Source organism: Sceloporus occidentalis, unplaced genomic scaffold (assembly GCF_023333645.1).
Source record: "Sceloporus occidentalis isolate IW3139 unplaced genomic scaffold, rSceOcc1.0.p SCAF_334, whole genome shotgun sequence".
NCBI lineage: Eukaryota > Metazoa > Chordata > Lepidosauria > Squamata > Phrynosomatidae > Sceloporus > Sceloporus occidentalis.
In genome coordinates, this window is record NW_028317314.1 from 85039 (window position 1) to 108547 (window position 23509).

The 23509-nt window shown below is 36.6% G+C and overlaps 1 protein-coding gene across 1 annotated transcript in view; it reads left to right on the forward strand.

The window, feature by feature from the left end:
• LOC149274387 (enteropeptidase-like) overlaps positions 1–23509 on the forward strand; it is a 106778-nt gene that overhangs the window by 82981 nt on the left and 288 nt on the right. Inside the window, exons 18-23 of the mRNA XM_089505557.1 lie at positions 2546–2641; positions 12096–12145; positions 12462–12633; positions 13848–14029; positions 21524–21619; positions 22756–22895. Coding sequence (XP_089361683.1) covers positions 2546–2641; positions 12096–12145; positions 12462–12633; positions 13848–14029; positions 21524–21619; positions 22756–22895 — 736 coding nt within the window. The remainder of the gene's footprint in view (positions 1–2545; positions 2642–12095; positions 12146–12461; positions 12634–13847; positions 14030–21523; positions 21620–22755; positions 22896–23509) is intronic.

Here is a 23509-nt window from a genome sequence, read left to right on the forward strand (position 1 = left end):
GTTGGAACTGTGTTTTTTCCCCCAGTTTTTGTGGGGATGTTTTTTATGCTTTTTTGTTTGGGATGATGGTAAATAACATAAAAAAAATAAAATATAATAATGAATAGAACTGAATCAGCTATACCGATGGCACAACAGGATTGAAAATGTCAGCTACAGTAATTTTCTACGTAAGATTATTTTCTGTATGTTACTTACCAGTAGGGTGCTGATTTCCATGCCCCATCACCTAGCAGTGATGTGAAATATTCCTGGGTATGGTTTGACCTGACCTTGCTGCTTTAGTTGAGCTTGGCTTGCACTAGGTTTGAAATCAGATTTATCTATAGGCAGATGTGAGGAGAATAATGTGTTTTCTCATAGAATTCACTGTTGGCTTTGAGGACTCATAGCTTATCAATAAAAGGTACCTACAACACTGGAGTGTCCTGCTGTTTCCAATGAATACTCAATCTCTTCACTCTACATTATTATCCACATTTTCATTTTTTTAGAATGGGTATCAGATATGTACTGTAAGCATTTATATATGTTATTTTTGAAATATCTGCTAGACAAAAGCTATTGTTTGCGTTTATCAGTGGCAGAACACCCTACATTTGCTAAGTGTTATTTTGGCTCCTTTATTGGGATGACATCACCTTGATGTTACTGACTGTATACATTTATTTAAAATGTATATGTCATTTTTTTCATTTGTTTAAGACAATGAATTCTAGAATTACTCACAACTAATTGTTCTGTTTTTTGTTTTGTTTTTTCATGCTGATTCATTAACAGAATGTTCTCTAAAATTATCAGTAGCTACTGATAACTCACTCTTACTATTACAATGCTAAGGAAAAAAACAGACTGAACATAATTAAAAACATGAGTCAGAGTGAAAATGTAAAATGTACAGTGAATTTAAAAAAAAAAGAAAAACAGATACATGCACATACTTTCATGACATAACTCGATTTTTATTACAAAGTTAAGTCTCAAAGGGATAGTTTAATGTACCTATGAGTAGTTTAATAAATAGCAAATAAATAACTAAATATATGTACTTAGGGTAGAATCTGCTGCTAGGAAGTTGCAGATCTCCTCCTCTATGGCTTGATAATTCTTGCCCTGTTTGAATATTTGAAACAGGCAATCAGTAGCAGGAATGTGTTCCCATTGAAATCAGTATGGACACTTTCTACGCATTAGCATGGGTGGTCTGAAGAGACCGTTTCCCGAAGGGTTCACCAAGCCAGTATTGTAGCTGACTAATGGTAAGTATATCACATGAGCAGAGATGTGCTCAGATGAACATATCTTCCACATTCAAAATAACTTGGGAGGGGGCAGGAAAGAGGCAAATGCATATGGAGAATTGTGCAGAATTTGCAAAAGTGACACCTTGTAAATTGTAAGGGGCCTCTCTGCTGTCATAAGCAGGGCCAGACTGGCCTACTGTGATACCAGGAAATTTGTCAGTGGGCTGCCTGCCTGGGGGGAATATAGCTGATCCTAATAAGGGACTGGTCTGATTTGGACCAGCCCAATTGAGGAAGCAGGAATGTGGCAGGGTCACATGTGAGGGTAAGGTGTGAGGTGTAAGGTGAGTGAATATGTATGTATGTTAAAGTGAATGTTTATGTATAAGTGTGTCTGTTAGCATGAACAAGTGTAAGTGTATTAGCATATGTGTGTGTATGCACATGAAAGCATATGTGTACATGTGTGTCAGCATGAGTGTGTAGGTGTCAATTAGAGTGTGTGTAGCATGAGTATGTATGTATGTGTTTTAGTATCTGTTGCTGTGAGTGTGTGTGTGTAAATATTTGTGCCATATGGGGTGATAACAGTAGGGGAAAATTGGTTAGGGGATAATGAGGGTAGAGGCGATGGGAATGAATTATGGTGTGGATGGGAACGATGATGGTCTGTGACAGCTTTACACTTACACATACATACACCCATTCTAATACCTTTCACATACATACCTACATACACATACACACAGCCACTCTAACACCATACACTTATATATACATACAGTACATACACACACAGGCAATCTAACATCAAACAGTTACATACACATACATACACTCATTTTCTCTAATCTTGAAAATGGTTAATTTCATACTTTGGACTATACTGGTGCTCTCCCAATTGGTCTCAGCACGTTACTTCATGTTGTGGTCCAGAGGGACATTAGGAACTACAGTACAGCATGTGGTTTCATGGATACCTTATTTATGACTAATGTTTTCTTCAAATATACCTTAAAATGCATGGATTGCCTCTATTCTTAATTAAAAATATTTGGACTGGGACCCAAAATATGCGCAATGTGCACAATAATGGCACTATGAAACACGGGATTGGTATTCAATTTCCAGGGCTGGTTTTAATTCTTAGTCTGGCCCTGATCATAAACACTAAATAACTTAATATGGATTATGTTATAAAGTAAATGTTTTCTGTTCAATATGGTTGGGAATGAAACTACATTGACAATATAGTTTATGTTGTCTATTCTTTTAAATCAAACACACATAATTTATTTCAGGAGTGCAAATACAACATCATCTGTACCATCAGGAGGAAATGGATCATTTGTTATAGTAGTTCAAGCAGAGGATGGAAGCTGGTACCTTCAGCCAAGGTAAGAATGCAAATACTCCAGTTTTTATTGCTCCTTTACCTTAAGAAGTTATTTTATTCTTGATGTGCTTTAAGCTTCTTTGATGTTTATGCCTCAAAGGTAAAAGTGTTGCTGGATGAAGAGTTTCAACCAACACTGGTTTGCTAAAACATAAAAAACCATAACCATATAATCATAGAATCTATACAAACCACAACAAAATTCTTAATAATAACCCAAAATTCACTATATACACACAGTTTGTACACATTATGTAACTCATACATGTGCACATGCCTGGGAACTTCATGTCAGGGTCAGCTTGTTTACTCTTCAGGTGAGGGAATGGTGTTTGGCCATATCCATGCTCTACCCACGTTATACCCACTCATTGCCCTATGCTACTGCCCTTGCTTACATCTACCCTGAGCTTAAACCATCCAAATACACACATGGTTTTACTAACAACTAATCCTAATAGTAGCAGAGATCTCTTGCACTGCAGCACTAAAAATTATTTTTAGCCAACATCAGTTCCAATATGGCTGCCATATGTCATCCATCTGCCTATCCAAAATGCTCCTACCTCTTACATTGCCTTAATCTATATTCAACAACATCGGCTAAAATGAAGCCTTAGATGTTGTCATCAATTTGCATCTACTTTGTAACAACCCAGCCTTACCTGGTGGCCAAAACTAACACAAACTTTCCCACGCCCAACCATCTTTTCCTCACTCTGTGCTATCACACTATAGTACTCACAATGAGTACTATAACAGGCTAGCCATCTAAACATATGAATTGGTGAGGCTGAACAAAATGTAACAATTGTATTACTTCATACATATGTAGTGTATATATATATATATATATATATATATATATATATATATATATCAAAAAACAGATGGAATAAGTATCTTGTGATAATACCTTTTTTATTTGGACTAACAGAATTTTGGAATGACAAGCTTTCGGGAGCTCTTCTCCCTTTCTCAAGTCTAAAACATTTCTGAGCAAAACGACACATAGAATTCAATGTTGTGTGGCAGGGGAGGGGGGCTTACTACCCAGATCTGATAAGAGAGGGTGAGATGTTGTAAAAGTATGTGTCCCTCCAGAGGGTCATAAATGTTCTGAGTGGGGAATTTTGAAGGGGGGGTTTAGCACTGCTGAAGATAAATTGACAAAAAAAATAAAAAATACCATAAGATGCTAGTGCTCACATACAGGGAATAGGAGTGCAGTGATGAATATAGGGATGGGAATGTATATGTCTACACATGTTGTCATATATACAGGTACATATAGATGAACATGGTGCACTAAAAGTACAGTACATATAGCAGGTGGGGGGTTATGTAAAACCTGTGGGATAGGAGACCCAAATCGACATTGAGTCCTCTATTCTTGCTGTTGAATAGTTGAATCATTCTGACTTCAAATGTTTGTCTTTCTTTGGTATTACTGAAGTCTTCTTTCAGTACTTTGATTTTTAGGTCCTTGATAGAATGGTCATTTTGGGTGAAGTGGTGTCCCACAGGGGTGCAGTAGGAATTTTCCTTGTGATGTTTAATGGAATGTCTGTGCATGTTCATTCTGCCATTTAGTTGCTGGCTGGTTTCTCCAATGTAGCATCCTAGGTCACATTTCGTGCATTGTATCATATACACTACATTGCTGGATGTGCAGGTATATGATCCTTTAATACTGTAGGTCTTGCTGTTGTGGGTGGCTATGTTGTCTGTGCATATATGTTGGCACAGTTTGCAGCGGGGCCTTTTGCACGGTGTGGTCCCTTTTTCTTTATTCATTCTGTCAGTGGGTAGTTTCCGGTTAATTAATTTTTGTTGCAGGTTTGGGGGTTGTCTGAAGGCCAAAATGGGGGTTTCAGGGAAGATGTTTTTTAGTGTCTCATCTTCTGCTAGCATAGGCTGTAGGTCTTTGATGACTTTCCGGATTTCTTCAAGCGCTGGGTTATAGGTGACTACAAGTGGTACACGTGTAGAGATTCTTTTTTCTCTATATTGTAGCAGGTGTGTGCGTGGAACTTTGAGAGCAGAGTTGATTTGTTGGTTGATAGTTTTTGATTGGTAGCCTTTCTGTTTCATAGATTTGGAGAGGTCGTTTAGATGCAGGTTGCGGTCGTTGGGGTCAGAGCATATTCGATGGTACCTGGTTGCTTGGCTGTAGATGATGCCCCGCTTAGTATGGGAGGGGTGAAAGCTGGATTTGTGGAGATAGCTGCATCTGTCTGTGGGTTTTCTGTAAAGAGAGGTGTGGGTTGTACCATTGGTACATCTTACTGTAGTGTCCAGAAAGTTTACGGATTTTGTGGAGTACTCCATTTTTAGTTTAATTGACGGGTGGAATGAGTTGAAAGAGGCATGGAATTGTTTCAGTTTTTCCTCGCTTTCCGTCCAAATGATGAAGATGTCATCGATGTACCTGTAATATTTGTGTGGTTTGGTGTCTTGTGTTTCAAGGAATCTCTGTTCTAAGTCAGCCATGAAAAGGTTGGCATATTGAGGTTTTGCTCAGAAATGTTTTAGACTTGAGAAAGGGAGAAGAGCTCCCGAAAGCTTGTCATTCCAAAATTCTGTTAGTCCAAATAAAAAAGGTATTATCACAAGATACTTATTCCATCTGTTTTTTGATATTGACACTACTGGACTAATACGGCTACAACCTCTACTCTACTATATATATATATATATATATATATATATACTGTATATATGCATCCATTTATAGTTACATACATTTGCATCCATTGCACATAAAATTACATCATCCTGGCCTTTTCTCCTTTTGCACAATATTTCCACTGCTTTTTATTTCTCTCACAGTTTTTCTATGCTCGGTCTGTCTTCATCAAATTTATACTCTGTTTATTTCTTGTGGGTAGTACATTAGATTTTGTGAGGCTGTAATTCATAATTATCATAATTGTAATTTCAACACTGTTCAGCGGCTGATACTTATGATATAGCGCTTTCCAGTAAACTGACACCCTGTTACATGTATCCCAGAACAATGCAATGTCAATCTATTATCATTACTCATAAATACAAAAGAAAATCAAGTAAAATGAAATGTTTTTCATGCAGTTCATCTTGAAATGAATTTTAGCTGAGTGGTTCAGTGCAATACAATAGATTAAAATAAACATCAAAACAACAATCTTTTCTATTTTATCTTGCAAGTGTAAGTAAAGAATAAGTACAACGCACACCGTTTAGTAAAAGAAGAACTTAAGAACATGATCTGTGTCTGTCTACAATGTACATTATGTATTACAGGCTTTAATGAAACTCAATGTTGTTGAAAAATACAAAAAAATAAGCACACATATATATTCAGATATAGGGTGCTGCTGAAATGATCAACATGTACGCACAACAAAACAAATAACTGCGCACCCACCATATACATCATGCAAATGTTATATAGAAACATTTGTCTTAGGTATAAATATTAGTGATTCCGTTACACTACATGCCCATATATTGTTGCTGAAACGTATTCAGGGGAAGGAAACTGCCGACTATTGTCCTTTGTGGCATTATTGTGGCCACCTGATGGATTCACTAACAGTTTTAAACTCTTAGGAATTGTCTTGGTGACTCCAGTTTGGTGAGCTTATCCATGGGCTTGGATCTCTTCCAAAATGTGTAACATTCACAGGATTCCCCTACAGGAATCTACCTGCTTTCTGCTCACTTTTTTTCTCTACCCAACCCTTACATTCTCATTTAGGTTTCTGGCTTTTTCCAACTTTAACCATACCTATATGTACACTTTCTCTAGAGGGGTTCAGGACCAATTTTGGACAGTGTTACAACAACCCAGTTTCTTCAAGGGACAGCTAGAGGTCCGTGTGTGCTCCTCAATGCCTATAGGGATGTGCATAAGGGACATCAATATGCATCAATAGGCAGACCTTAATCTTCCTTCCATCGCTCTTTCCTTGGGTAATGCTTTTTAGTTATTATCACAGCTGTGGTGGTTAGCTGCAGCCCTCATCATCCAATGAAAAGGGGAAGTTTTAAATCTTGGGGACATGCTTTTTTCATGGCTTACAACACAACGTAGGGTTAGAGCTCTGGACATATCACATTAAAATATCTAAAATGTTTGGAGCCTGCAAGTTCTTGTTGATTATGCACATTTAATAATATCATTTTATTTGTCATACCCTGTGCTTATTGCCAAGTGCTATTACTGGGTGGCCTGGTTTCTGGGTTGAAGGCTGTCTCTTAGCAATCATGGACCCTTTTTTTCTAATAATAAAAATGTCCACCTTGTGGCTGGTTTCAGCACCGTATTCCGTGGCAATCTCTTTGCTCCATCTGCTCAAGCATCTATTATGCTGACAGAATACTGTGCTTTAAAATACAGCATGAAAAAAATAGGTGAACCTAATGATAAAAGTAAAATTCATAAAAATATTTAAATTTTAATGCTTTCATTTTTCTATTTTTTTTTTTTACATTTGTTTTGGTCATAGTTCATTTTGAAACTCTCGTCTCGGAATTCTGGAGTACTTTTCCCACACATGCCAGAGAAAAACCCCTAGACTCCACAAAACACTATAAATTGTATGGATCCTTTGGTGCTGGAGAGCTGTTATTTATTACACAATATAAAAGTTTTTCAACTACTTGCAAGTTTAAGACCTTGAGCACTGCTCCTTCCCTCTTTCTTTTGCTGGTAATTGAATCTATCAGTTGTTAAAAGGATAAGCGCTTTTAAAAAGCTCTCTTTATCTGTATCTATGGAAACCCACCCATTGAGATCAGTATGACAAATTTGTCAAATTTTGATTTAAAGCCCATTGTACATGGAAATCCCCTGAATTTCAAATGTCTGCATTGAAAAAAAAGGCAAATTGATTAAATTGATTTTATTAAAATGATACATGTATTACGCTTAACAGCTCCATTGTGGTTTCCACACGCCTCGATTATGTTCAAGAATAGAAAAAAAAAAGAGGAAAATATCATTAAACTATTTTTTTGCAGTTTTGTGCATTTGGTTAGGTGCTGTCAAAAATTCCTTGTTATTATTATAAATCCTTGGTTACTTAAAAAAAACCAATCAAAACAGCATTTAAAATTTGATCGCCCTCAGACCTGTTGAACAACTATTTTCTGGTATATTTTGTAAATGTAATCTGGAGTGAAAAGTAAGATAATTTGAAATGGCAAGTGAAATCTAATGGGTGTTTTGTTCCTTTTTTGTAGATATTGTTTTTACTTGTATTCTTTTACATTCTTTCTTAAGGAGAACAGATTTCCTAGTATAGTGTGGTTCTCGTGTATGTGTGAACAGCCTATTGATTACAGTGTTGCCTTCTTTGCCTGTTCCCTTTACTTCCATTCTGCAATAACATTGCAGTCTTTTCTATACATGTGGGAATACAATACATGCTTTGCATTGTGCTGTAGTTTAACCTCAGTGTAAGCTGTTCTAATATCAAACGCCTAGACTTCCAGTTCTTTAGGATCTACTGATCTCTAGTGGCCACCGCACTGAAATAGTCCAATGCGGAAGGGATATGCAGAAAAAAATGTAATTAACTGCATTTGTTTTTATTTTATTATTTATATTTTATTATTTTTATAACGTTCATTTCATCTTGCTATTTAATGAAGCAATGAAGCCCATTGCCTAAATAACAAATATAACTGGATATTTATTACAGTAATTTATTGATTATGCAGTTTTAATGATTTATTACATTTTGATTGGCTTGTATTTCATCTTGGAATTATGTTGAATAGTCCATGCATAAGCAGACTTAAGCCTAGTATAGTTTACATGTTTAAGTACATTACTCTAATGTACAGATCACTTTGAATAGTCTTTCTAAACCATTAACGTTAACAATAATCAGCTGAAATGGGATGCATCTGGCCATGGAAACACATGTCACACATACTGTAAATGGTTGCTAAAGGCATCTTAAAGCAAATCTACCATGAAAAATGCAATTTTCTTTTTTTTTTTTATTCAAATTTATGGTAGTGTTATTTAGTTCATAGTTAATAACAATTCAAATTGCTTTATTTATTGGTTTGTAAACAGTATATAGCATTCTTCCGCTCTCTGTAACTACACTCATGGGTCTATTCACCCGATTTTCCATCATGGACATTTTGCTTACATCGAGATTTAACATGGTTTTACCAGAATTGGAACTGTGGATATATTTTGGTGGAACTCATCAGGATCCAATGAGATCTAGAAATCTGTCTCTACCTGTGGGAAAGCACTGTAAAGCAGTTATACTCTATACAATGTGAAACTATAGAACTGATCTTAACTGGGACTCAGCTTGGCTCATCATCCTCCAAAACATGTAGTTTCTGCTCAGTTCAGCTTGAACTCACCAGAGTAGTTCTCAGTGTAGTTACTTAGTATCTCATTGACTACAACTTGGCATATTGCACATTGATGATATCATTAACATGTGTATAGCTAATAACTAAATGGTCAATACATGAGGCTGTTTGCAATACAATTATGCTATCTGTTCTCTATATTGTCAGAGGAAACAAAGTTCAATAAACTGAGATTCGTTAAGGAGGGTGATGAAGTAACTCAATTACAACTTAAATGTGGTTCCAAGAACAGAGGAAGACTACATAACTTTCCAGTAAATATAACTAGAGTGTGGCATCTTAAGTGCTTTCACTATATTACATGTTCAATTATCATTAAAATCAAGATTATGTCAAATTTTGGTTTATTCTTATTTTCTCAGAGAATGTTGAAATATATTGTGTCATCGTGTGACATAAGGATATCTTGAAAGGCTTTGCTGCCATGGCAGCAGAAAAAAACATCGTAAAACTTTCTGTGCTTTTAGCCTTTTGCTTTTAGTTTAGTTTCTGAGTAAGGAATAAAATGACAGTTCATTTGCTTAAGGTGTTAGACCACTTAGTCTAGGTGGAACGTTTATATCCACTGCTAGTTTAACAGATGGGGTTGTAACATCATGACTGATATACAGTGGAGATCATCGCATTTGGCAAGCTCCAGAGCTTCTACTTAATGGAGACAAACGTGTAAGGTGTTTCATGCCCTTCTAACCCCCTGTTCCATGTTTGCTTCTGCCAATATGCTGCAATAAAGATTTGATGTGAGATAAAAACTGTTCTCCAAAAACTGTCAGCTTTCGAGTCAGAGTAATATGAGGACCTCTTGTGTGGATACGTCAGTTTGTCGCCCTTCACACATGTTGCTTTACACATCGAGTAAACATTATTATTAATATAATACATTAATTATTTTTTTATTGAGCCTGTAGATAGTGTGAAGAGGACTGGGCTGCTCTAATTTGAACAATTTGAGCCACTGCTTGAAGCCTCCTTGTGTCTTTTACTTGGAATTCCACATGTAGCTACTTGGAATCCTAACAAAACAAGGAATGACTTTACAATCTCACCGGATCCTTCCCAGCTCCCTTAAAAGTTTTTTTATTTTTTATTTATTATGGAGCATATGGGCTACTATAGTACTGACCCATTTGGCTCAACTTTTCAGTGGGCTAAACATTGCCAACTCTGACCTGTGTAGAGCAGTACCATATTAATGATCTTATCGGGGCCCTATATTTTGCTTGGTTAACCATACAAACCTAGAGATTTTGAAGTGTTTCCTAGCAGTGGCTTCCACTTGTTCTTTTTCTTTTTAGACAAGCAAGTCTTTTAAAATGCTTTCTGTTCTTGATTCTAGTAACTTGATACATTAGTTAGAGATTTGTCTGTAACACACCAATCTCTAAAGTTCTTTTTTGGCTGTAATCTTAAGTGTTTTAATGTATGCTTTCTCTAAGTGCATTATCTCCATGTTTTTGAAAGATCATGACCTCTTGAAAATGCAGACACATTTACATTTATGTATAGCTCTCAACCCAATCACACATCAGGGCTTCTGCTGGTAATACGTTTTCATCGGAGTTCCTGTTAAAGGGTGGATTTGTACTTAGTTAATTTGTAGCCGTTACATCAGATGTCTGAAGACAAAAAGGGAAATGTGAGGTAACTGCTACGATAAAAAATACATTTTGCTATGTTCGTTATGAAACATCAAGCCCGGAATTCTATTTATATGTTATTGAACTGTAGCTGGTGGCAGCAGTAGCTGTCAATGGGAAAAATCCAATGATCTGTGCTTGAAAAATCATTTTCCCAAGTCAATTAAAGCATCTGGTTTTTCAACAATGTAATCTTCGTTTCAGTCACTGTAATGAAAGCCAGCCACATACTAATACATAATCCTTGAGAGCAAAAATACTTTTATAGCTGCCATACAACAGCGATACGAGTCAGACAGGAGCCATGTCAAGACTCTCGTAACCACTCATAAAGCAGGGTGGGCTTGCAAAACAAAGCAGGGTCTTCCTGAAGATAAAGAAGCCCACTCTTCAGGGACCAAAAGTAAAACAGGAGGGTGGGTTCTGTCTGCATAATAGATGTGTGGGGTTTCCAAAACACTAGAGTTTTAGGGTAATACCTGTCAACCGTCTCAATTATGAAAAATCATAATTGTTTCATAAGTGGACATCCCTCTAGATGACTGATTTTAACACCCTGCACTCAGAGCCGGCCTTAGGCGTTGTGGCACCCTGTGCGGACTACTCCTCTGGCGCCCCCCCTCACTACCCCCCCTCTCTGCCCCTTCAAACTACCCCCTCTCTGCCCCTTCAAACTACCCCCCCTCAAACTACCCCTCCCCTCTACCCCTTCAAACTACCCCTCCCCTCTACCCCTTCAAACTACCCCTCCACTCTGCCCCTTCAAACTACCCCCCTGCCCATTAAAACTACCCCCCCGCCCCGTCAAACTACACCCCCCCTCTGCCCCTTCAAACTACACCCCCCCTCTGTCCCTTCAAACTACACCCCCCCTCTGCCCCTTCAAACTACACACCCCCCCTCTGCCCCTTCAAACTACAAAAGCAACCGCTCGGCGCCCCTGACCGGGACATAGATTAAAGCATTGGGGTTTTTTTTAAACTTTATTTAACATCAATGAAAAAAAAACAGAAAATGAAAAAAAAACCCAAAAAAACGATGCTTTAATCTAAGTCCCGGTCAGGCGCCCCTGCAACCATGGCGCCATGTGCAGTCGCACAGGTCGCACACCCCTAAGGCCGGCCCTGCCTGCACTACACTGACCTGTCTTTCATCTAAAATGAAGTTACCTAAATGTAAAATAAAATTATTCCTGACCATTAGTTCAAAATTTTTTGGAATTTGAAACAATGTAACTGAGTAAAAGTGAGTGAATGATGTTATTGGTACGAGTAAACAGTGCTTAATGCTAGTGAAAGATGCCACCATGTAAAGCTTCCATTTGAATAAGGGGTGGTTTTAATCACTACTCCTTCGAGTGCCTTATCCTTCCATGTTATATGTATATAAATATATATATATGTAAATTATATTTGTATTTATTTACAGCGACCAGTGTGGCAACCAGTCCGTTATTTACATTCAGTGCAATTATAGAGGTATGTATGTCTGTCACAATCAATTATCTATGATGTGTCTTGGTGTTTGTACACAATATGAAAAACAAAGTCCTGATTTTATTTATGGTTCTGCCTATCATATCCCTATCATTACTGTGCAAGCAGGGTCCCTTTTATCGTATATCTGTTTGGCTTTGTAGATATGAGTATGCCATACGCCTTTTGTTGTGTAACCAACTCTGGAAATAGTTGGCTTTGTTTTAATAAATTATCATTTTATCTATCAAATTTGACGTGTCTATCAGACTGTTCTTGCCTACTTAATATCTAAAACATTTTTTATTATCTTCCTCAGAATGCGGGGAGCGACTTTTAGACAATGAGAATTCCAAGATAGTGGGTGGAACCGATGCAGCTTTAGCAGCATGGCCGTGGATCGTCTCCCTGTATTACAATAACAGACAGACGTGTGGGGCATCTCTTATGAACGAAGAATGGCTCGTATCAGCAGCACATTGTGTCTATGGGTATGTCATGCTTTAGTAAAACCCTGCTTTAGTTCAGGTTCCCTTAAAATTAAGTGAAATATGGGAAAACATGGATATAACCTTTGGCTATGCTGATGTTATGGCTTTTTGCAACTGCCCATTGCCTAACCAGCCACGGTTGGCTAAGTTTACCCTAAACAACATTTACTTATATGAAAAAAAACAAATATAAAGTTGTGTGTAAATGACATCAGTCCTCTCTAGTTCTTCCATACCCTGGTGATAACGTGGTTTGTTCAGACCAACGCTAAGACTGTTATCTAATATTATAGTCCCCTAATCATATCACTAAGTAGGATTATATTAGAAAGGATTTGGTGGATACGGATTACCAAATCAATCTTTTGTACAAGACTCAAATGAAAATGTGTGGTAATGTTATGTTATGCTACTTTAGGCTACATCTAAATGCAAATATGGTTATATCATTAGCTTGTCTTTCTTTGGCTTGCAGTATTAACTTTCTAGGGCATACTTTAGTTCGAAGTATAATTTTACTTCTTCAACTAATGGCAGTAGTTGAGATTACCCTTAATTAAACTTCATGCAGAGAACTTTACACAATTCTCTAATCCCTTTTTTTCAGTGTGGGAAATTTAGTATAAAACCTTTAGTTCTTTTTTTTTTTTTGCCCACTGCTCATCGCTAAATCAAGATCATTTATAGTCAAATGCTTACTTAATAAATAACACTGATGTGTAGAAAAACATGTGGGTTGAAGATGTTGCATTTACGGATATGCAAATTATTCCCTGTTGGCTTTGAATCATTTTAAAAAATATATATTTTATTCTTAATATTCTAATGTTCTAAAATGATTGCCATTTGCGTCATAGGACAGTAGATTAATTACCGTGAGATTTTTAACTGAGCTGTTTAAAGAATCGCAATAATTTAGTTAATAGTCTTTTCATAATTGTATTGTTTCAACAACTGTTATAATTTATAGTTCTTTGGCTTGATTCTGGAAATCTACTGATAATTTTGTGTTAGGAAGCCAGCATCCTGCGGTGCCATTAGAAAACATTAAGTGCTTTCCAATTATAATAAACTATCTCGCTTAATCCTATAGAAAGCACAAATTATATGTTCTGCTGTAGAGGTCAAAGATTAACACAAATAATACTGGGGAAATCATTCAAGCTTGGCACTGGGTCATTATTAAATTTGAAGTTGTATTTTGAATTCTGCAGAAGGAACCTTATACCGTCATTGTGGAAAGCTGTGCTTGGACTACACGATAGCCTGAATCTGACCAGTCCAACGACGGTAACGCTGGTGATTGATCAAATTGTCATAAACCCGCAATATAACAGGAGAACAAAAGACAGTGATATAGTGATGATGCATCTACAGTTTAAAGTCAATTATACGGGTAAGTGCATAATTCAATCAATGCCCTACATGTACTGGTTAATGATACATAATCAACAGGTACACAACAATACAGAGAATTGTGTAGCGTTCTTTAACCCCTTAACGACAATTGCCGGTCCTGGCACGACACGGAAAAGCATGTGCTTTACGACAATTGACGTGCCAGGACCGGCACGTCTTTAAACTGGTGCAGAAAGCGATCTGTTTTCGCTTTCTGCACCCAAAAAAACGTTGCTGAATGCCTCGACCTCGAGGCATTCAGCAACGCCGCTATCGGAACGAAGGGGCCATCTCTGGCCCCTCCACGGGGCGTCAACATCCGCCGTACTTTGTATGGCGGCGGACGCCCGTATTAAAAGCGTTTAGGAGGCGATCGACGATCGCCTCCTAAACTTAAATGGTGTCGCTGGAATGCCTCGATCAGGAGGCATCCAGCGACACCAAACACTTACCTTTCGATGGGCTGTGACCGCTCCGGAGAGCGGTCAGAGCCGCAGCTGCCGATGATCTTCGCCATCAAGCAAGATGGCCGCTGCCCTGTAACAGGAACAAACAAATTTTAAAAGTTCGCTAGACGGTCCAGACCATCTAGAGAACTTTGGCTCCACTTGCAGGTTGAATACAGGTACTGCATTCACCATGCAAGTCAATGGAAGCCAGCTTTCTATTCACAGTGTGATTAGTAAAAATAAATTAAAAAATAAAATAAAATTTATAATAATTAGAAAAAAAATAGTAAAAAACTAGTAAAATGTAAAAATCATTTCCCACTGATGTCACTATCAGGGGAACCTCCAAGTTGAAAAAAAATGTTAAAATTTTTTTTTTAAAAAGACAAAAAAAATATATATATATATAAAAAATATATTTTTGTGAGCAAGTCCTAAAATTAGCATATTAGCTTAAAACAATTCTCGCATGGAAAGAGTTAAAATACTGGCATATTAAATGCCCGTGGGGTGTCTACTTTTAAAAAAGGTATGATTTGATGGGGTAAATTGAATTGGCCAGGTTCAACAACGTCCCAATTAACACCGGGGGAAGGATGGCCACACACCTAATTTCCAATTCGAAAAATGCACACGTACCAAATGTGGCCTTTTAGTTCCCACAAAAATGACACACCCATGCATGTGGGATATCACTGCACTCAGGAGATGTTGCTGAACACATTATGGGGTGTCGTGTGACAGCGGCATATACCAGGAGCTGTAAATTCATACATAAAGTAGGTGTGTGTGGGAAAAATACACACACAAAAATACTACTGCAAACATTGAAAACATGCTGGTGGTAAAATGTGTGCATGCAAAGAGTTAAAATACCAGCATTTAAAATACCCTGTGGTGTCTAGTTTTTAAAAATATATGGTTTTGTTGGGCACACTGAAATGGCCCGGCTCAAAGATGGACCAAATAGGGCATGGGCAGTGGATCCCCAAATGCCAAAGTTCAACATTGAAAAATGCGCATGCCCCAAATGTGGCCCTTTTGCCCCCAAACGGCCAGGCAAAATCCTTCATGTGAGGTATCGCTGTACTCAGGAGATGTTGCTGAACACATATTGGGGTGTTTTGTGATAGTGACATATACGAGAACTTTTTAATTCATACCTGAAGTAAAATGTGTGTGGAAAACCAAATGCAAAAAAATGACTACCACAAAGTTTGACAAAGACTGGTGGTAGATATGGTGCATGGAAAGAGTTAAAATACTAGCATTTGAAATACCCTGGGGTGTCTAGTTTTCAAAAATATATGGGTTTATTGGGCACACTGAAATGGCCCGGCTCAAAGATGTACCAAATGGGGCATGGGCAGTGGATCCCCAAATGCCAAAGTTCAACATTGAAAAATGCGCATGCCCCAAATGTGGCCCTTTTGCCCCCAAACAGCCAGGCAAAATCATTCATCTGAGGTATCGCTGTACTCAGGAGATGTTGCTGAACACATATTGGGGTGTTTTGTGATAGTGACATAAACGAGAACCTTTTAATTCATACCTGAAGTAAAATGTGTGTGACAAAACAAATGCAAAAAAATGACTACCACAAAGTTTGACAAAAACTGGTGGTAGATATGGTGCATGGAAAGAGTTAAAATACTAGAATTTGGAATACCCTGGGCTGTCTAGTTTTCAAAAATATATGATTTGATGGGGTAAATTGCATTGGCCGGGTTCAAAGATACCCGAAATGGCACATGAGGGGAAGAATTACCAGATTTGGAAAAAATGGCTTTGAAATAGCAAAACGCTACCTGTACTTATTGCCCCATAATGGGTAGAAAAAAGCAAAAAAACATAAAAACATTGGGTATTTCTAAACTCAGGACAAATAGTAGAATCCATTTAGCAGGTTTTTTCATTACCTTTTATAGATGAGTAAAAGATTTTTCAACTAAAAGTTAGAAACAGTCATTTTTTTCTAAATTTTTCACCATATTTTATACTTTTTTTAGTAGTAAATAATATGATACAATCAAAACAATGTCATCTAAAGAAAGCCCTTCTTGTCCTGAAAAAAACAATATCTAATGTGTGTGGGTTCAGTAAACGGGAAAGAAGAAAATTACAACTAAACACGAGCAGCGCAGAAATGTTAAAACGGCCATTGTCACGAAGGGTACAAAAAGTAAAATCAGCCTTTGTCACGAAGGGGTTAAACAGCCTAAATGCAAAAAAATTAAATAATGCACTACTGAGAAAGAAAAATTTTAATAAATAAAGATTCTGTTTCAAAGTATTAATAGGGTTATGAAGGTTCATGATCAGATCACATGGTGTTGTCTGTCAACATTCTAATAGATAAGATTGCAAAAGCAGTGCCTCCATCTCTGTACCAGTATGTCTTATGTTTGTTCAGGTTATTGTTACTTATTATGAGTTTTGTTCTAATGAGGAAGAAGGATATTAAAAATAGAATACAAGCAACACTTGCTTGGGTAAATTATTGTATATTACTATAGTACTATTATTATTATTATTATTATTATTATTATTATTATTATTATTATTATTATTCAATACTATATTATGTATATTGTAACCCCTTTCAAAAATAAATATCAGCCGACACTAGATATGTATTGCATATTTTTATTTCCTTCTTTCATTATGATAAATAATCTATGCATAATGGTCACCATCTTTGTAATGTTCAAGAAATGGCTTGTTTTTGAAATAATAGAATTTAAAAATATTAAATAAATAAATAAATATCAGCTAAATTTACCCGGTGAAAAGTAACCACATACAGAAAATCAGAAAACACTATCCATAATTTAAGGTTATATCAAGATGATGATATCTATGTATATAATATGTATATATATATATATATATATATATATATATATATATATATATATATATATATATATATATATATATATATATATATGTATATATATATATATATATATATGTATATATATATATATGTATATATATATATATATGTATATATATATATATATATATATATATATATATATATGTGTGTGTATATATATATATTAACATATTCTGGCACCACTAGCTGGTCATCTTTGAAAATAGACAGATAGAGGAAGAAGTGTGTTTTCCTGCATCTTAGCTTCTGCAAAATTACGGGCTACAAGCTTCTGGAAACTTTCCATGCACATTAAATCCACAGAAAACACAGTGAAAGCAGGTGGTTACTGTAGTGGAAGAAAAGTTGAATATTTCAGCCAACCTTAGCAAGGACCACTAGTCTCTGGTTTTTAGGTTTTCTTTAATTGTGCCGCAGGGGTTGGATTGACAGCTACTGTCTGTGCTGATAGCTATGTGTTCTCTGTGTACCTCTGTTCTATGTTTTTTGCATTTTTAGATACAGGCACACTTTAATTGCAGAAGTGGTCACAGAGTGTGTGACCATGGTTTTTGCCGGCTACTATGGGCCCACCAAGAATGACTGGGCCTGGCACAGCTGCCCCTTTTGGCCCACTTTAACCCCTTCAGTCCCCTATGGACGTACGGGTACATCCCAAAAACGCATCCCAAGAATTCCCTATGGACGGTCTTCTTAGAGCGGCAGGGACACACGGGAGATCAGGCTGCTCTAAATTTTCAGCTAATCATCTAACTATGGTATCAAAAGAAAGCTCCATCTCTCCTTGAAAAAAATAATATATAGTTTACATGGGTACACTATTCACAGGAAAAGAGAATAACCGCTGAACCGACATAGCGCAAAAATGGCAAAATTGCTCCGGGACTTGAGGTACCAAAAACCCCTGGGTTTGAAGGGGTTAAAGACGCCCCTGGGTAATGTGGCACTTTTAAGGATAAAAAAACGATAGAATGCATTATACATTTGCATTGGTCTTGCCAATAGGCGAATGATACTCAAGCATTTATATATAGCTCCTGAAACAAAGGTGTGGATAACAAGTTGTAACTGAATGCAGCTAGTGTAGACATGCATTAAATACCTGACTCCATCTCACCAAAAAGATTGCTAATTACAATAATAAAAGGGTTTTATTCTGTTATACATTGCAATTTGATGTAGAAAAAATGATACATATGGTTACGATTGCCCCTTGAGGCGTGAGATGATTATATCCATCAAGTAAATTGGAAAATTGGAAAATGATGAGTGTTGGAAAAACTAAATATGGAGAGGTAGAGATGAAATGTTTAAATAGAAAGAAGAACTGTGTTGAGAATTGAGGAGATGCAGAGGACAGACATGGAATATTAGTCTAGCCGGCCATGTTTGTAGGGGCCTTGATGTAATAGTCAGTTTAAGCTAATGCTCGGCAAATGTCATGTCTGTGCTCCTCCTGCAAAGCCAACTTTGAAAAAAAACTTTTTTCGAGTCATGGAGATGACTCTGGTCTGTGTGTCTTTGGAGTACCTGTGGTGTAAATCCGGCCCTGTGGATGAACACAGTTGACTATTTAATGATTTATATTGTACACATTCACAATATATAAGCCAAAGCATATAATCACAGGATTTAGCGAGATCAACCTCTACTGCCCAGAGAGAGAGTTATATTACACTGTTTTTAAAAGCATTGAATTATTGCGTGATGAGTCTTATTCTCTGCTCTTTGAGAGATGTTTCTCCGCTTGTAGTCCAGGAAATTATTGGATTTATTTGCTGCCTGATATAATACACCAAGCTAAATTTAGTATATGGGTCAGTGTTTCTAGCAGATACAGCTCTGCAGAGTTGCAAATTTCTCCAGCATTAAGTTAATTTAGTGTTATCGGTGTGTCGTGTTGGTAAATAAAATTCAAGAATATTTACCAAAGGCCTGTCAACCCTTCTCCAGGAGGAAAAGGAAGTGCATATGGGGAGGACAGCATACAAAAATGTTTGAGATTAACCCAACTCAAAAGAGACAGCAACTTAATAGCCTGCCCTACGATCTTCCCATTGCAAGGGAAATTCTCCATCAACGTACCAGTCTGCACCCAAGAGCTGTCCAGAGCTGAAGGCAGGGCACATTTCCTCTGGATTTAGGAGCAAACTACCCCAGACATACTTTTCAGCCTTCGAGGACCCCACCACTGGTGCACAGCTGGTTTACCTCTGGACCTAAGTGACTCACTTTTCCACTTGAGGTGAACCCAAGAGATCCCCAAAGGGTGATTCAGAGGATCAGACTGATATGTTGATGGATATTTTTCCTTTTCACACGCGAGCTAAAGCTTGAGATGCTCCCAAGGTGATGCGTTCTCCGTGGAATTGTTCTCAATCCTTTGTGAATGCATATGGAGGGGTTCTGCAAAATCCCTTTATGGACTTGCAAGCGGGACCCCATAAAAACGTATAGGTACATGCAGTTAGTGTACGCATTTAAGTCCATATGCTGGCTGAAGTGTCTTTATTAAGGAAGGCTGTGGTGATATTAGCAAAATGCCACATGCTTAATTTGAAAATGTGATGCGACACAAAAGCAAGCGTTGGCAGGTTAAAGCTAGAGAAACTAAAAAAATCTAAACAAAATAACGTGTGTTAAGACATATTCGCTTAATGCATAATGAACGTAATCTTTTGTCTAAGTCAAACTGTTTAAACTGTTATTTTTGTTATTTATTTCCATATTAACTTATTAGTATTTACTTCTTTCAGATTGCCCCCCATATGTGCAGTTTATTATGCTACAGCACGTAATCCAGATTTTAAACAATATATCACCAATAACAGTGTGATTATAGAAGAGCTTTAATAGCATTTGGCAGATTACAATAAACCGTTTTTTTTTTCTAAATTAAAGCAGTACGGAATAAATTGTTCACATCTTCCCCAGCATGAGGTAGATCTTATAAATATTCATTCTACAGATATGTCCCTTAATATTTTTTGAGAAAAAGATATAGTTGATGGAAAATTAGATTCCCCAATTATGCACGATTGAAAATGTAGTGTAATTGCTTCTTTTTTGTGCAATAGATTTTGAATACAGACAATGTGGGTAAATTGTAAAGATCTTTATGTAATAAGCCTATTGAGGCATTAAGTGGTTGCTGTTGCTACACGGATTGATGCGTTTCATAGACGTATAAGAGAAATGCGTTGTGAGTGCTAATAGCAGCGATAAGAAATGAAGTCTGAAGATCTAAATGAGTGTTATGTCTACAGATGGGTAATTCTGTCCCTTGCATTGTATAAGAGCAGTCTGAGGATCAAAACAAAATCCATATCTCAAGAAATGGCCGAGCAGATAGCTGATTATTGAAACCAGAGCAGAATCTCATATCGGAGACACGTGATTGGTTGATCCATCTCCTATAAGGACTACATTTCACACAAAGAAATATCTATCTATACAAATATCTAGATACGCAGTTGGGCGGATATCATGATATAGATATAAATCTATCCATCTATGTATCTTTCCACAGGACACTATGGGTTATAATAATATAAAATATAGATCTGTTTGTTTATAAGGGTGTTATCTATATTGGAGATGGATCAACAAGTAATATATCTCTCCTAAATGTATGCTTTTGGGCCATGTTTGCAATATACACTGTTTTTTTCTGCTTCTATAGTTTATTATTGTTACCAAAGTGGGGATAAAAATAGAATTAATCAATATAACTAGCATTTTGTGAGATTGATTTTCATTTCTAAATTCCCTATGATTCGCTTTGTAATTATTAGTTAATATTGCGAAGAATAGTAATATTATGTTTCAGCCTTTGCACAATTCACTTTCTGCCGTTTAACCCATTTATATTTATTTTCTGTATTCTTTTAAATGAATTTCTCATTCGTAATAATAGGTTTGATAACCAGCAGTGCTCTGTCTTTAACATCACACTTATTCTCATAAAGGTGTCATGTGCCCCCAAATTTACACATTTTTAACTCTTTTTCTGACAGTAATATATTTATGGTTATCTATTGTGTCTATTGCAATGAGCAATATCTATGAACATAAGTATAATAGAAATAATACTGAAATAATTCACAAGTTAACCATGTGTGATGTATCAATTTGTTGATAGATTATATACAGCCAATATGTCTACCAGAAAGTCACCAGGACTTCCCGTCTGGAATGAACTGTTCGATTGCAGGTTGGGGTAGAATTCAAAGTCAAGGTAAGAGGAAAATGTGAAATATTGGTTCACACAGACACAACTGAAACTTGGATACAAGTCCAGTAATACTGCAAGTAACATATGGAACAGAGTCAAAAGTTTGATCGAGTCAGAGGCAAGAGTATAGGAATGTTTCGTTTTTGGTCAATTCATTTCCTGTCCGTTCAGTTCAAATGAAATCCAGAGGTCTTTTTCCATTTGAAAATCAAATTGTCACTCACTCTTTCACATTCTCTCACTCTTTCGCATGCTCGCTCTCACTCTTTCGCATCCTCGCTCTCACATGCTCTCACTCCATGTCTACCTACTTTCTCCATGTCTCAGCTTCCCCTTCTCCTTGTTCTCTGTTTCTTCTTTTTTCTGTTTTCTCTGGTGGTCTGTGCATGCTTTTATATCACTTGATAATTTAAAAAAAAAAATTAAGGATTTCTTAGAAGAGTTTTGTAGCTCACTGATGTGTCTAGTGGTACAGTCAGTTACAAAAGTGCCAAAGTGGATTGACAAATTTAAAGAAGCAATATATAAAGAATGTGCCAGTTTTGCTTTTCCCTTGAATTATTTCTAATACAATGATATAAAGCAAGATTTAAAACTCTCTCCTCATTTATCCATATAAAAAGTCACAATTGATTAAAACCACTTCCGCCTTTACATGCTTTGAAATGAACATTTATCGCAGCAGATGTTGTTTGGGGGTTTAGAGGGTAGGTAAGCAAGCAGAGTGTGCATCATGTTCGTATTCATTCCCCTTACTCTCATGTATATGGCTACAAAATATCTACCCAAAAAACTCCCATTAACAATCTCATCAACAAGGCACTCTAGTTTATTATACTGTTTTTCAAAATCAAATTTTATGTGAGGAAATCATTTTAATAACCCCATAAACCTGCACTGTTTATTACTTCCATGATAATAAAGCAAAGTAATTACTGACCTGCTTTGCAATCAGGCCACCAATTTAAAAGTACAACCACTGGGAAATGCTGATTCGATAGATATGTTGTATAAAAATGGACATCTTGAAATTAAATTATCTGCATAGTCTGCGATGATACATGTAATAAAATTTTGCATATTGCTATTTATAGCCGGAGATTAATATTTAACTCTTTCGATTCCGATCGCTTATCTAGGTCCCATTCCAAACATATTACAAGAAGCAGAGGTGCCTCTTATATCTAATGAGAAATGCCAAGTACAAATGCCCGAATACAACATTACTCGGAATATGATATGCGGTGGTTATGATCACGGAGGAATAGACACATGTCAGGTAAACGCATACCTTTTTATGAACAACATTAGAAATAATTGCACGTGTTGCTTATTGTTTAAAGGGTATAAAATACATGAAGCGTAATATATTATCTTGAAAGCGGTAAGGCATAAACGCGGTTTGTGTCGGCTGAAAGTGAACATGCCACTGGCTGTCATGAATCACCATACGGAGCTTCTGAGGTGTCTTGTAAACCCTGATGACATTGACAAGTCGGTAATCAACACGGAATTCAGTTCTCAGAAAATATTTTGCCTTCTTTCTTATTATTGAAGACGAAATGAGTTCACACTGTGGTTGGAAATCTCGATGCCTGTTATATGTTAAAATGGTGCAATTGATTAAACAGATTGACAATATGTGTTTCCACCACAACAGAATTAGATTTGAGACGGAAATAAAAACGTCATGTTTTGTTTTTGGTTTTTCTTGCTTTTATGTAAAATCCATTTTTGCTGGTTAGGTTGGTGTAGCATATATTGTGTTTAAGTGTAAGACAAATATTCTCAGAATTACTTCTTATTTGTATAATAAAAATTTGTGCAAGCCTAGAACAAGAATGAAAAAAAGAAAAATTAACTTTTTAATGTACTCCACAGCCCCATTCATGT